This window comes from Nicotiana attenuata, chromosome 2 (genome assembly GCF_001879085.1).
Source record: "Nicotiana attenuata strain UT chromosome 2, NIATTr2, whole genome shotgun sequence".
In the NCBI taxonomy this organism is placed as follows: domain Eukaryota; kingdom Viridiplantae; phylum Streptophyta; class Magnoliopsida; order Solanales; family Solanaceae; genus Nicotiana; species Nicotiana attenuata.
This window is the reverse complement of record NC_031990.1, coordinates 68860289-68872181: the sequence shown is the minus strand read 5'-3', so window position 1 is coordinate 68872181 and position 11893 is coordinate 68860289. Positions and strand designations below refer to the sequence as shown.

At 36.8% G+C, this 11893-nt stretch overlaps 2 protein-coding genes across 2 annotated transcripts; both read left to right on the top strand.

Moving 5' to 3' along the window:
* On the top strand, window positions 2534-3037 carry LOC109220687. Its single transcript, XM_019385147.1, has one exon. The coding sequence runs from the start codon at window positions 2534-2536 to the stop codon at window positions 3035-3037; it is 504 nt and encodes a 167-aa protein (XP_019240692.1).
* Window positions 5670-10611, top strand: LOC109212051 (pentatricopeptide repeat-containing protein At4g18975, chloroplastic). The gene is made up of 2 exons (XM_019375672.1): window positions 5670-6312; window positions 9364-10611. The coding sequence occupies exons 1-2, from the start codon at window positions 6306-6308 to the stop codon at window positions 10215-10217; spliced, it is 861 nt and encodes a 286-aa protein (XP_019231217.1). The 5' UTR covers window positions 5670-6305; the 3' UTR covers window positions 10218-10611.

Sequence of the window (11893 nt, the reverse complement as noted above, 5' to 3'; positions counted from 1 at the left end):
AGGCAAGCCTAAATGAGGTTTTCAAGGCCTCGGAGACACAGAATGAGTGAGAAAACAGGTGATGACCCTTTGGGTCGTCACATTCTCCACCTCTAAAACAATCGTTCGCCTCGAACGGACAAAAGAAAGAAGTACCTGAGTCGGGAAATAGATGAGGATAACGGCTCCGCATATCGGACTCGGACTCCCAGGTCGATGCCTCAGGGGGCTGACCCCTCCACTGAACTCGTACTGAAGGAAAACTCTTCGATCTCAACTGACGAACCTACCGGTCTAGAATAGCCACCGGCTCCTCCTCATAAGACAGATCCTTGTCCAACTGGACAGTGCTGAAATCTAACACGTGGGCTGGATCGCCGTGATACCTCCGAAGCATGGACACATGAAAAACTGGGTGCACGGCGGACAAGCTAGGCGGCAAGGCAAGCCTATAAGCCACCTCTCCCACATGGTCGAGAATCTCAAGTGGACCAATGAACCTAGGGCTAAGCTTGCCCTTCTTCCCAAATCTCATCACACCCTTCATAGGCGACACTCGGAGCAATACCCGCTCACCAACCATGAAAGCTACATCTCGAGCCTTACGATCTGCATAACTCTTTTGTCGCGACTGAGCCGAACGAAGCCTATCCTGAATGATCTTGACCTTATTCAAGGCCTCCTGAACTAAATCTGTGCCCAATAACCGAGCCTTTCCCGGCTCAAACCATCCCACCGGGGACCAACATCGCCTACCATACAACGCCTCATAAGGAGCCATCTGAATGCTGGACTGGTAGCTGTTGTTGTAGGCAAACTCCGCTAAAGGCAAGAACTGATCCCACAATCCTCCAAAATCAATAACACAAGCTCGGAGCATGTCCTCCAATATCTGAATAGTCCGATCGGACTGTCCGTCCGTCTGAGGATGGAATTCTGTGCTCAACTCAACCTAGGTGCCCAACTCTCGCTGAACTGCTCTCCAGAAGCGCGAGGTAAACTGCGTACCCCGGTCCGAAATGATAGATACCGGCACCCCATGAAGGCGAACAATCTCTCTGATGTAGATCTCAGTTAACCTCTCGCATGAATAAGTGGTTGCAACAGGAACAAAATGCGCTGACATGGTCAGCCTATCAACAACGACCCAAATTGCATCAAACTTCTTCCGGGTCAACGGGAGTCCAGTAACAAAATCCATGGTAACCCTCTCCCACTTCCACTCGGGAAGCTCAATCCTCTAAAACAGTCCACCAGGCCTCTGATGCTCGTACTTAACCTGCTGACAGTTCAAACAACGAGCCACATATGCAACAATATCCTTCTTCATCCTATGCCACCAATAATGCTACCGCAAGTCCTGATACATCTTCGCGGCGCCGGGTGAATAGAATACCGGGAATTGTGGGCCTCCGCTAAGATCAACTCTCGAATCCTATCGACATTGGGCACACAAACTCGCCCCTGCAATCTCAAAACACCATCATCATCTAAGGTCACCTTCGTGGCACCTCCACGCTGCACCGTGTCTCTCAGGACACACAAATGGGGGTCATCAAATTGCCGATCACGGATACGCTCCAATAATGAAGAACGAGCGACCGTGCAAGCTAACACTGTTGGCCCAAGATCAGTTGAAGTTTTGAAGAATGACAAACGAACTCAGTGAAGGACCAGGTTTATCTAAGGAGACACAGTTGTTATGGCCCATACACATGAGATGCACGTGAAGAAGATAAGTCCTTGAGATCAAGCAGCAATATCTTGATGAATATCTTCTGAACTGATCGAAAAGATTGCATATAGGATAAGGAGTTGAAGTCTCCTTATGAAAAGAGAATTACATCCGGATCAAGAATATGGATTAGGAGTTAGAGTTGTTCTTGGACTCGAATTGTCAAAGGATCCACAATTCGAGTTCTTATCAAACTCTGATTACTAACTCTATAAATATAACGATTGTTCTCTTTTAGAGGTAATGCACATAAGCAGAAGTTAAGCATATTTGAGAGCAAAAAGATCAAGTCTGATTTGCAAGCAACATATGCGAGATACAAGTGTGCACGTCTGAAGCTACAGGAACTAAGATAGAAGAACCAGTTTCATCATTGTGTTTATTTTAAGTCTAGTTCAATTGTAGTAGGTTTTCATATTGTACCTTTCAGCTTTCTTAGAAGCAATTGTATTAGGTACTCTGAGTATTCAAGTTAGAGTTAACTTGAAAGTGTCGCAACAGTTGAGGCTGTGTGCTACACTGGAATTAGAGTTAATCCTTAGGTTTACAAAGAGTTTTGTAAATGCAGTTTTTGGCTCAGTGATTTTAGTGGAGTTTGGGAAAATCCTACTGAGTAGTAGGTCGTGATTTTTTTACCTTTTGAGCCAGGTGTTTTTCACGTAAAAATCTCTGTGCACTTTACTTTCAGTATTTATTATTCCGCAAACTGCTGTAGTTAGAACACTTAGAAGAACCAGGTTCTTCTAACGCGAAAATTAGGTACCACAGAAATCACCCCCCCTCTTGTGTGGCATTGACGTTTAGAACATCACCATAAGTATGCATGGCTTGGCAGGTATTGGGGGTGTCTTTCGTAACCACTCAGGAGATTGGCTCATGGGATTTGCGGGTTCCACAGCTGCACCAACTATAACAGAACGCGAACTGATGGGTTTACTAAGGGGCTTACAAATGGCCATACATCTCAAGTTGCATCCTCTAGAAATTTATGTTGACTCTTTGGAAGTCATTAATATTTTATATGACACTAGCACTGACTGCTCACATCTTATTACCAATTGTAGGTCCATGCTACATCAGCTATATGATCCTCCGGTGAAGCACACGTACATGGAACAAAATATAGTAGCAGACAGGCTAGCACATTTTGGCTCTAACCTAACAGGGAGCAACATCACCTTTTTTGCAAAACCTCCACCATTCCTTTGGGATGTTTTGACTGAAGACAGGATGGGCATGCATCGACAGAGGCAACCATTCAATCTATCATCAACTTCCCACAAGGGAAAAATGCTTTTGGACACCAACAATCAAGAGGGATAGCGCCATGCACCTTTTGGAGACACAGTAGCAATGGAGCTTCACAAGACCCTTATTTTTGTACCTGGAGCGCCAATAGTGTAATAGCTATTTAAATACTTACTCTTCGGGTTTGTACAAATTAGTTTCTAGGCATAGGGCGAGTAATACGCCCCGGAAACACGCCCCGCTGCTTCACAGCGTTCTCATGTACGTGTTATGTAATTTCAATCAATAGTAGTAATCTTTCAAACCAAAATTTTTTAACAAACTTTACTTATTAAGTTTTACAAAAATTGCAAAAAGAAGAAATCGGAAAATATTGGAAAAGTCCCGTCAAAGTTCGAATCTTGTAACACTAAAAATTATATTAAATATTGAAAAAAACTAGAAATAACAAAACACTTACGATTACACCAAACATTAAAATATATAAAAATAGCAAAAATTGTAAAAAAGGCCACCTTCAAATGTGAGTTGTCATTTTTTTCATGATTCTTGTTAATTCTAATAGACATAGTTTATAAACATTTGAAGGAGATCAAAAGTGCTTACTTTGGCACATTTAAAGGATCAAAATTACTCTGAAAATAGTTAAGGAAGTACTTTAAACCTATCCCAAACATAAGGGACTAGTTTGTCATTTTTGCTACAAAAACAATCAAAATCCAAGCTCAATCCCCTAAACCCTGTCTCGACTTACAGTAACTCGAATCAAAAGCTCAGTCCTCTTTTGTCACTGTAAGTCTCTTTGTACCTCCATCTCTGTTTTGTATTTTCTGCTCTAACTTATTCATTTATTTTTTTCACCTGTTCCTTAAAAATTTAATTTAGTGATTCATTCTACTTTAACTGTGTGCCAAACTGTGATATGAGTTTATTAGTGAATTGGCTGAATTTGATGGTGTGGACATAGGTGTTTTAGTGCTGGGCATCAAAATGTTTAAAAAATTACGTGAAGGAATGAACAATAAATGGTTAATTGGATGCATAATTTTTGGGTGACCAAAATGAAAAGACAATTTTTGGCGTTTGGGCGTGAAATTTGCTTCTAGTGGAAAAGCCTCTGAGTTAGATTTTTAAAAAATTTATTAGATTATTAAAGTTGATTTTTCGAAAAATAAACGAAAATAAGTCTTTTTTTCCTGTGTGTTCTCTTAGTTTCAAAATTTCTACTACGAGTAGAGTCAACTCTGAGCACAATCTTAAAAAAGTTTGTTATATTATTTAAGGCAGAATCTAGAAAAATAGAGTCAAAATGAAAAGCAGTTTTTCTTTCTTTTGGTTATTTTTGTTGTATATTCTCATTTTCAAAATTTTTTGCTTCCAGGAGACTCAACTTTGAGTATGGTTTACTTACCATATATTTAAACATTTAATTTTTATATTCTCAAAGATGAACTAACTTTTCAGAAGGTATCTTGCAACCTTGCCATGCGATAGGCTTGGGGACTGTTACTCACTTTGAGCATTTAGAAAGGCATGAAAAGTTGTATTATTTACGTAAATGTTCAAAAATAAGTAGAGGAAAAAGAGGAAAAACAAGAAGAAAATGAGATATGCTATTACCGATTAGGATTCTACAATAGCTCGATTTACATAAAAGTAAGGGCGAACGTAAAGTAAAAAAGGTTTAACCTAGGGGCAAAGAAGACATTGAAAATTTCCCTTCAAGATAGTGCTTTATATGTTTTGAGGTCTCTTTTTGCCCCTGGTTTAGGCCTCGTTTGTTTTTTGAGGATTAAGATGCTTGTATGTCAATACATATTTGATTATTAAGATATCGTTTCTATATCTGATACAGGATAATTAAGATTTTTTTTGTTGTTAACATCTGAATGTGTTTAATATATTCTTCTGTACAAGCTAGTAAATTTAAATCAAATTAATAATTAAATATTATATATCAAAGAAAATCCTAACTTACATTGTAAGAACTGTTTCTTTGATGAAACAACGTTCTAAAAATCTAGTGGTAGTGGCAACAACAGCTGGTGGTGTTGGTCGGCTGTGGTGGTTGTGAGGCTCTGATGGGTGGCGATTTTGGTTGGTGGGCATATCTGGCAATGGTAGTTTCACGGTGATTGTAAGCACGTGATTTTTGCCCTATATGAATTACTCGTACAGAATCCCAAGAAAATAGATTTTCTTAATTATTACCATTTTTAGGAATTTTTGCAGAATTTTATTTAATTGTTTGCATTTTTTGTGCATGTTTAAGTTTTATTTAAATCATGAAAAAATATTAAAATATCATGCATTTCATTTAGGATTTGTTTTTACATTTTTAGAATTAATCAGTAATTATTTGCTTTATAAAAATTCGAAAATCACAAAAAATATTCCATTTTTATACTTTTTCCTTTTATTGATTTTTTCTCTTTTAATTTAGGATTAAGTAGCTTTTATAATTTTTGTAATTAGTTAATTAGTTTAATTTCACATTTTTATATAACCTAAGATTTTAATTTTAAGATTTTTAATTAAAGAAAAGAAAAAAAAGAGAAGAAAAAGAATTTGAAGAAAAGATTTAATTAGATATCGAGTTAGTTTTTACACCCAAATTTTCTTACCTAACCCCATAATTACTAGACCATACCCCTAACCTAATGCCTAATCTATATAATACCTAATCCCTAACTACCTACACATTATCATATTCCACCCTCCCCTCAAAAGAATAACAGAGAAGCGGCGCATCCGAGCCCTTTTTTCTTCTTCTCGATTGCTTTTTGTTCCTTCTTCTTCTCCAATTCATTTCACCTCTCATACACACCCCCGCTGTCACTGCTTCCGTTAAAACGACCCTCTCCTCCCCACAGCACCTTGAGCCGTTTCCAAACAGCCATGGACGCCGGCGAGCTCAGCCGAAAGATCGAACACACACCTTCCCTGATATTCTATACTCATATTCATATCCACATCTCAAATTTCCAGATCTAAAATAAAAGAATACTCCAAAAGAAAAACAAGAAATCAAAAAAAAAAAAGAGGGAATTTGAAGTTGTTTCTTACTTCTATTTTTGCTGCACGTATTCTGAGAATTTAGAGGATCGTTTGGAACTTAAAATTGAAGATTCTTTGGGAAGTTGGTCGAAGGGACAATTTGAGCTTGAAAATTGGGTTCTTGGGTTCGGCTTCGTCATTCCGGTTCGCTGTTGCTGTTTGGCTGAAATTTGACTGAGCTCCGTTAATTCTCTTTCATCTGTGATTTCGAGTTTGGTGGCCGAGTCGGCGAGTCGAGTTTCACTAAGTTTGGATTTCTTGTACATTGGCTTGGAGTTGTCATTTAATGAGAGGTTCTTTTTCTCTTTTTCTCTTCTTCAATTTTTTCTGCTTTTATGTCCATGATATTTGCTGGAATTTTGTCTACATTAATGAATGAATTGTAAGCTAAAATGACATTTATGGCTGCCAAGATGGTAAAATCGTGAAGCTGAAGTTGTTTCATGGGTTTGACACATTTGTTTGGTCTTTAAAAGTTTGACGTCATATATAGCGATATTTTTAAATGTTTTCTTGTTGCAAGTTATTTATTTCATGTGCAATTCATTTGAAGGTTTGAGATACGGACGTCACACCCAGAATTATGTTTCATGAACATGTATTTGGTCAGATAAGATTTGAAAAGGGAGCAAAATCGGGTAACTCAAATGGTTTGGAGTTGGGCCGATGGGTGGGTTTGAAATATAGTATTTGGGTTCTGATTTGAAATTAAGAAGATTTAGACCCCCATAATAAGTTTTGAGGCTTTAATTGTTGGGCTGTAAAATGTTGATACATTCTGGCTAATTTACTCCAATAGCTAGCTCATCTTTTTTTTTTTTTTTGCAATAGCTAAAATCGTACATATCTTTCCCCAATGTTATATCCATAAATCACGACTTCACAACAATCTCAAACTTAGAAAGAAATAATTTATAGATGTCCGTAGTTTGCTTTAAGTTGAGTGCAATCTTTTAGAATAATTTGAGGTGTGCCGTGCCAAATAAAATCATGACCCTCATTTAATTATTTCTTTTAAAATCCTTAGAACTCGAGGCGTGCCATTTAGCAAATTTTCATGGGTCTCGCAAAGTTAAAAACACATAGTTGCTTTAGGCGCGTTATTTTAATAATATTACTTTTCTAAACTTGGGTGTGCATTTCATGTGACCCAAATCCAAATCTTAACAACGTTGAATAAGATGTGTTTCGGATTGCGGGTGACATTAAATCTTCTTTAAAATAAAATAAAGCGGTTAATAATTTTTAAAAACATACCACAGGCTAAAACATGTATTAGAATCAGATAATAAGCCAATTATGATAGTTTAAGCGATCGTGCTAGAACCACGGAATCCGGGGGTGCCTAACACCTTCCCTCGGGTTAACAGAATTCCTTATTCAGAATTTTTGGTTCGCAGACTTCAAAAGTAAAGTCGAATTTTCCTCGATTTGGGATTTTAAAATAAACCGGTAACTTGGGACACCAAATAAACTATCTCAAGTGGCGACTCTGAAATAAATAAATAATCCCATTTCGAATAATGTCACTTAAATTGAAAAAAACTCCCTTGTGCTACCTTCGGGTAGGTAAAAAAGGAGGTGTGACAGCTCTGCCTACAAGAGCCCAGGGTATAGTTCATAGTTTAGGGTTTCAATTGCTTGTTAGCATGACCAGGTTGTTTAGCACCATTTGTCAAGTCTAATGTAGGTCGCCTGAATCTAGTTGAGAACTCTGCCTACATCTGCTTAGTTTTTTTTCCCTAATAAAGATTTGTCTGCTTTGGGAAATTTCTATACAGAAAATACCTTTCTTTATCCAAAAAACAGAAAATTTGATGAAAGCCTTAGTCCAAGCAGAGAAAGTGTAAACACAATGCTCTTGCTCTTCTTAATCTTACATACCTTTTCTTCTCAAGTTGAGTTATGGAGAATGAAGTTGCAGCCAATGTTGCAGGCTACACTGTTTTTCATGTGTTAGAACTCGAACAGATCACACATAAAAATTCCTAGGCTGCTAGGCAAATCAAATTACACTGCAACAATACTAATCCCTTGAAAATAGCGCGACTGCAAAATCAAAAATGTCATGTTACTAGCTCCGAAAATCAAAACCAAGAAATTAAAATCTATTTATTCACCTGAATAATCTGTGTAATACAATGTTAACAGATATTGAACAATCACTTTGCTAATACTTTACCTTCCTCTGCAATTTGGGCGACAATATATAACCTACCCAACAAACTTACACATCTCTGTGTCATCTCTCCTTCAAAGATGACATCTAGCAAATAACAGTAAACAACTGATATAATTAATTAACCAACCCAAATATATCATATCAGATGTAATCTCACAATAAAAAGAGACCTGAAATAATTCATAGAAACTTTCTCCCCTAACATGAGTTGAATTTCATTTCACTCTAGTAAATAGAGTCAGGTAGCTAAAAGAAAGTGGTTGGGAGTGAGGAAATTTACTTGAATATGCAGCAAGATGGACAAATAGCTCAGATAGATATCCAAGAAGATTTCAAGAACGACTCTTGCTTCTAACCAATGCTGATAGCACAAGATACAGCACTTCTTCAGAAAAGGATGAGGGTCAATGAATTCAATCCTACCTCTCAGCCAACTTCAGAATCTGTTCTCCTGCTACTAAGAAAATTAGCTTATCCAACCCAGTAACCCAACTCAATAACATACTTCAGCTGACATATCAAAGCATGAATTGCCACAGCAGCAGTTAGTGATTAGAAAACATAAAAGCCTTCAAATATATGGAGCACCACCGAGTGTCTGGATGACAAACCACAGCCACCAACAGAAGTAGTATTAAAACTTCCAAAAGCACTGCTCATTTTGAAAACCAAGATAAGCATCAAGAGAATTTTTAAGATAAACAGCCACAGTGGCAGTTTAGTGATTCAAAAACACAGAAGTCTTCAAATATATGGAGCACCACTGAGTGTATGGATGAAAGGCCACAACCACCAGCAGACATAGTGTCAAAACATCCAAAAGCACTGCTTATTCACTTTTTAAAATCCAAACATCAAGAGAACTTTTAATATATACTTATCCAGAGCTCTCTGAGATCCACTCCTGTTAGGCTTTTACGAAGTGCGACATTCAATCCCCAAATCTTTATCTGCATGGAACTTTTGATTGCACTATGGGGTTTGTCCTTTAGGCGTCTGCTAACAGCTATTTATCTGTTGCTGATTTTATCAATTATTAAGTTTTGGAGCTTACTGACTTTTACTGCTGGTGCTTCATTATCATAGCAATAGAAATTTTGTTCTGAAAATTTCTACTCCGATAATTCCTTTAATGTTCTTGTTGTTTTTACTTGACTGGCAGGCAAACATATGATGTCAAGAGCTGCAAGAATTACAAGGCTCACTAGACAAATTACTCAACTTAGAGTGGACAGAAATTTCATCCTCACTTGCAGTTACAATACAGATGTGCGACATTCAATCCCCAATCAAAGTGATGCAAAGACACTAGGGTTCTCCAGGGATCAATGTGGCAATCAAGCACAGTCTGCCCTTGCAAAAAACTACATTGGAGGCGAACGCAAGCCCCAAGTAGGAGAAAATATCTCAAGGAAGGACAAGATTAGCTTTCTCGTAAATACACTTCTTGATTTAAAGGATAGTAAGGAAGCTGTATATGGTGCACTTGATGCTTGGGTTGCGTGGGAGCGGAATTTCCCCATTGGACCCCTAAAGCAGGTATTGCTCAAACTAGAGAAAGAACAACAGTGGCATAGAATTGTTCAGGTCATTAAGTGGATGTTAAGCAAGGGTCAAGGCAACACAATGGGAACATATGAGCAGTTAATTAAAGCACTAGATATGGATCATAGGGCAAAAGAGGCACATGAGTTTTGGAAGAATAAAATTGGTTATGATCTGCATTCTGTGCCCTGGCGGTTGTGTAGCCTTATGATTTCTGTATATTGCCGAAATCATATGCTTGAGGATCTTGTTAAGCTATTCAAGGGCTTAGAAGCTTTTGATCGGAAACCCCCTGATAAGTCAGTCGTGCAGAAAGTAGCTGATACATATGAGCTACTAGGCCTTTTTGATGAGAAGGATCGCTTACTTGAAAAGTACAAAGACTTGTTTACGGAGAGAAGGGTTGGAAGTCCCAAGAGATTGAGAGGGCCTCGATCCCAAAGAGAAGGAAAACTAGCGCAGGAAAATTAAGGGTTATAATCAAATATATCTTTGTTTACTGTGCAGGTGTTGAACATCAGGTTTACATAAGTAACTAATCTACTCAATATGTTGCAGCTATTGCCAAGCATTTCAAGATTTTATTTAGGTTTTGTATAAAATTATTTATTGCAAGTTCAAGAGTTTAGCAAACTCCCTGCGGTGTTCTCTTATGTATTTTTAGCATCTTATGCTACTTGTCTATGGAGATAGAAGATGTGATGAACATATGTTAGTGAACAAAAGACAGAATAGTGAGATCATATTTCATGGTTTGAGATGATATTAAATTACTTGATATGAGGTTTAGTTCAAGTTCATCTTGGTGTAGTAATTTTAAAAACTGAGGGGTTGGTTCTGTAATTGAAGGTTATTTCTAATGTGATATTTCTAATGTGATAAAAGGCTTCGAGTTTTAGTTTCAATACTTGCATCGTAGTTTTGCAAATTTAGCTAACTAGATTGTAGTGGTCGGTCCTTCCCTTTTAAATGTGTGTATGCACCAAATGGAACTAGTTTTTAAAGAGCCACAAAACTGATTAATCTAAAATTAGTAACGTAGTCCACTTTCATTAATCATCATCTTGTCATTAAGAAAGACAAAAAAAGTTCATATATTTAATTTTCATCGTGTGGACTGTGGAGGATCACGCTCATTCAATTTTAAGCAAGAATGATTAGAGAAAGAGTTTAAGTCAATTTTGTGTGCTAATGCTTAGAAAATATTGACACTATAAGATAAGATCATTTATAAGCAGATTGTAAATATTATATCCATACTAAACATGGATTAGTAAACTGAAAAAAAAAAGAAAACTAAATCATTCCTTTATTACCCTTTTTGCCCCCGAGAAAAACAGTCTTATGTCTTGCAGAACTTACAGGTGGCCACCAAAAAAATACTCCTAACTAAAGAAATTGTTTTTCGAGTATCAATTATTGTCAAACAAATTTTCACTCCAAACAACGTGAGGGGCAAGGGCGACTCTAGGGTAAGGCATGTGAAGCCTTTGCCTTGGCCCCTCAAATATTTAAGGCCCTAAAAAAAGTACTATTATATTATTATAATATACTAGTTTTAGTATACGCTCGTTGTACGTGTTCTCATTCTAATGAGAATAAACTTTTAAGAATAGCATAAATAATATTCAAATTAGAAATGTATTTACAATCTAAAATAAAATTTCACAAAATATTACAAGTTTCAAAAAAATATGTAAATGTTAAAAATGTTTAGGAGTTGGGTGCATTCTACTAGTTCTTCGTCCCGTTGTTCTAGTACTTGATTCATTGAATAAAAGTGTTATTGGAATAATGTTTGATTGAAAAATAAAAAGGCTTTATATGAGTACTTGTGTACGTGGTTTTATATTTAAGAATTTACAGATTTAAAATAAATAAAACGAAAGTAGCTGAGTGCAAATCATAATCATAAAAATAAACCAAAACCACAAGTGTACTAGTATGTGCCAAGACCTAGTGTCACAATTATAACTAAACATGGATTACATAGATATAGCTGAAAGCTAAATCACAGGAAAATAATAAGCAAGCCTCTCACTAATAATAAATCCCAAGTTTGTTCCATCATTAACAAATTATATCTCAAGCTAATGAAGCAATATCAATTTTTAGTTAGTTCCAAAGATTTAACGCGCAATTTATGT

Bases quoted from the DNA above. Each gene is read 5' to 3' on its own strand.
- LOC109220687 (XM_019385147.1), top strand. From the start codon at position 2,534: ATGCATGGCTTGGCAGGTATTGGGGGTGTCTTTCGTAACCACTCAGGA.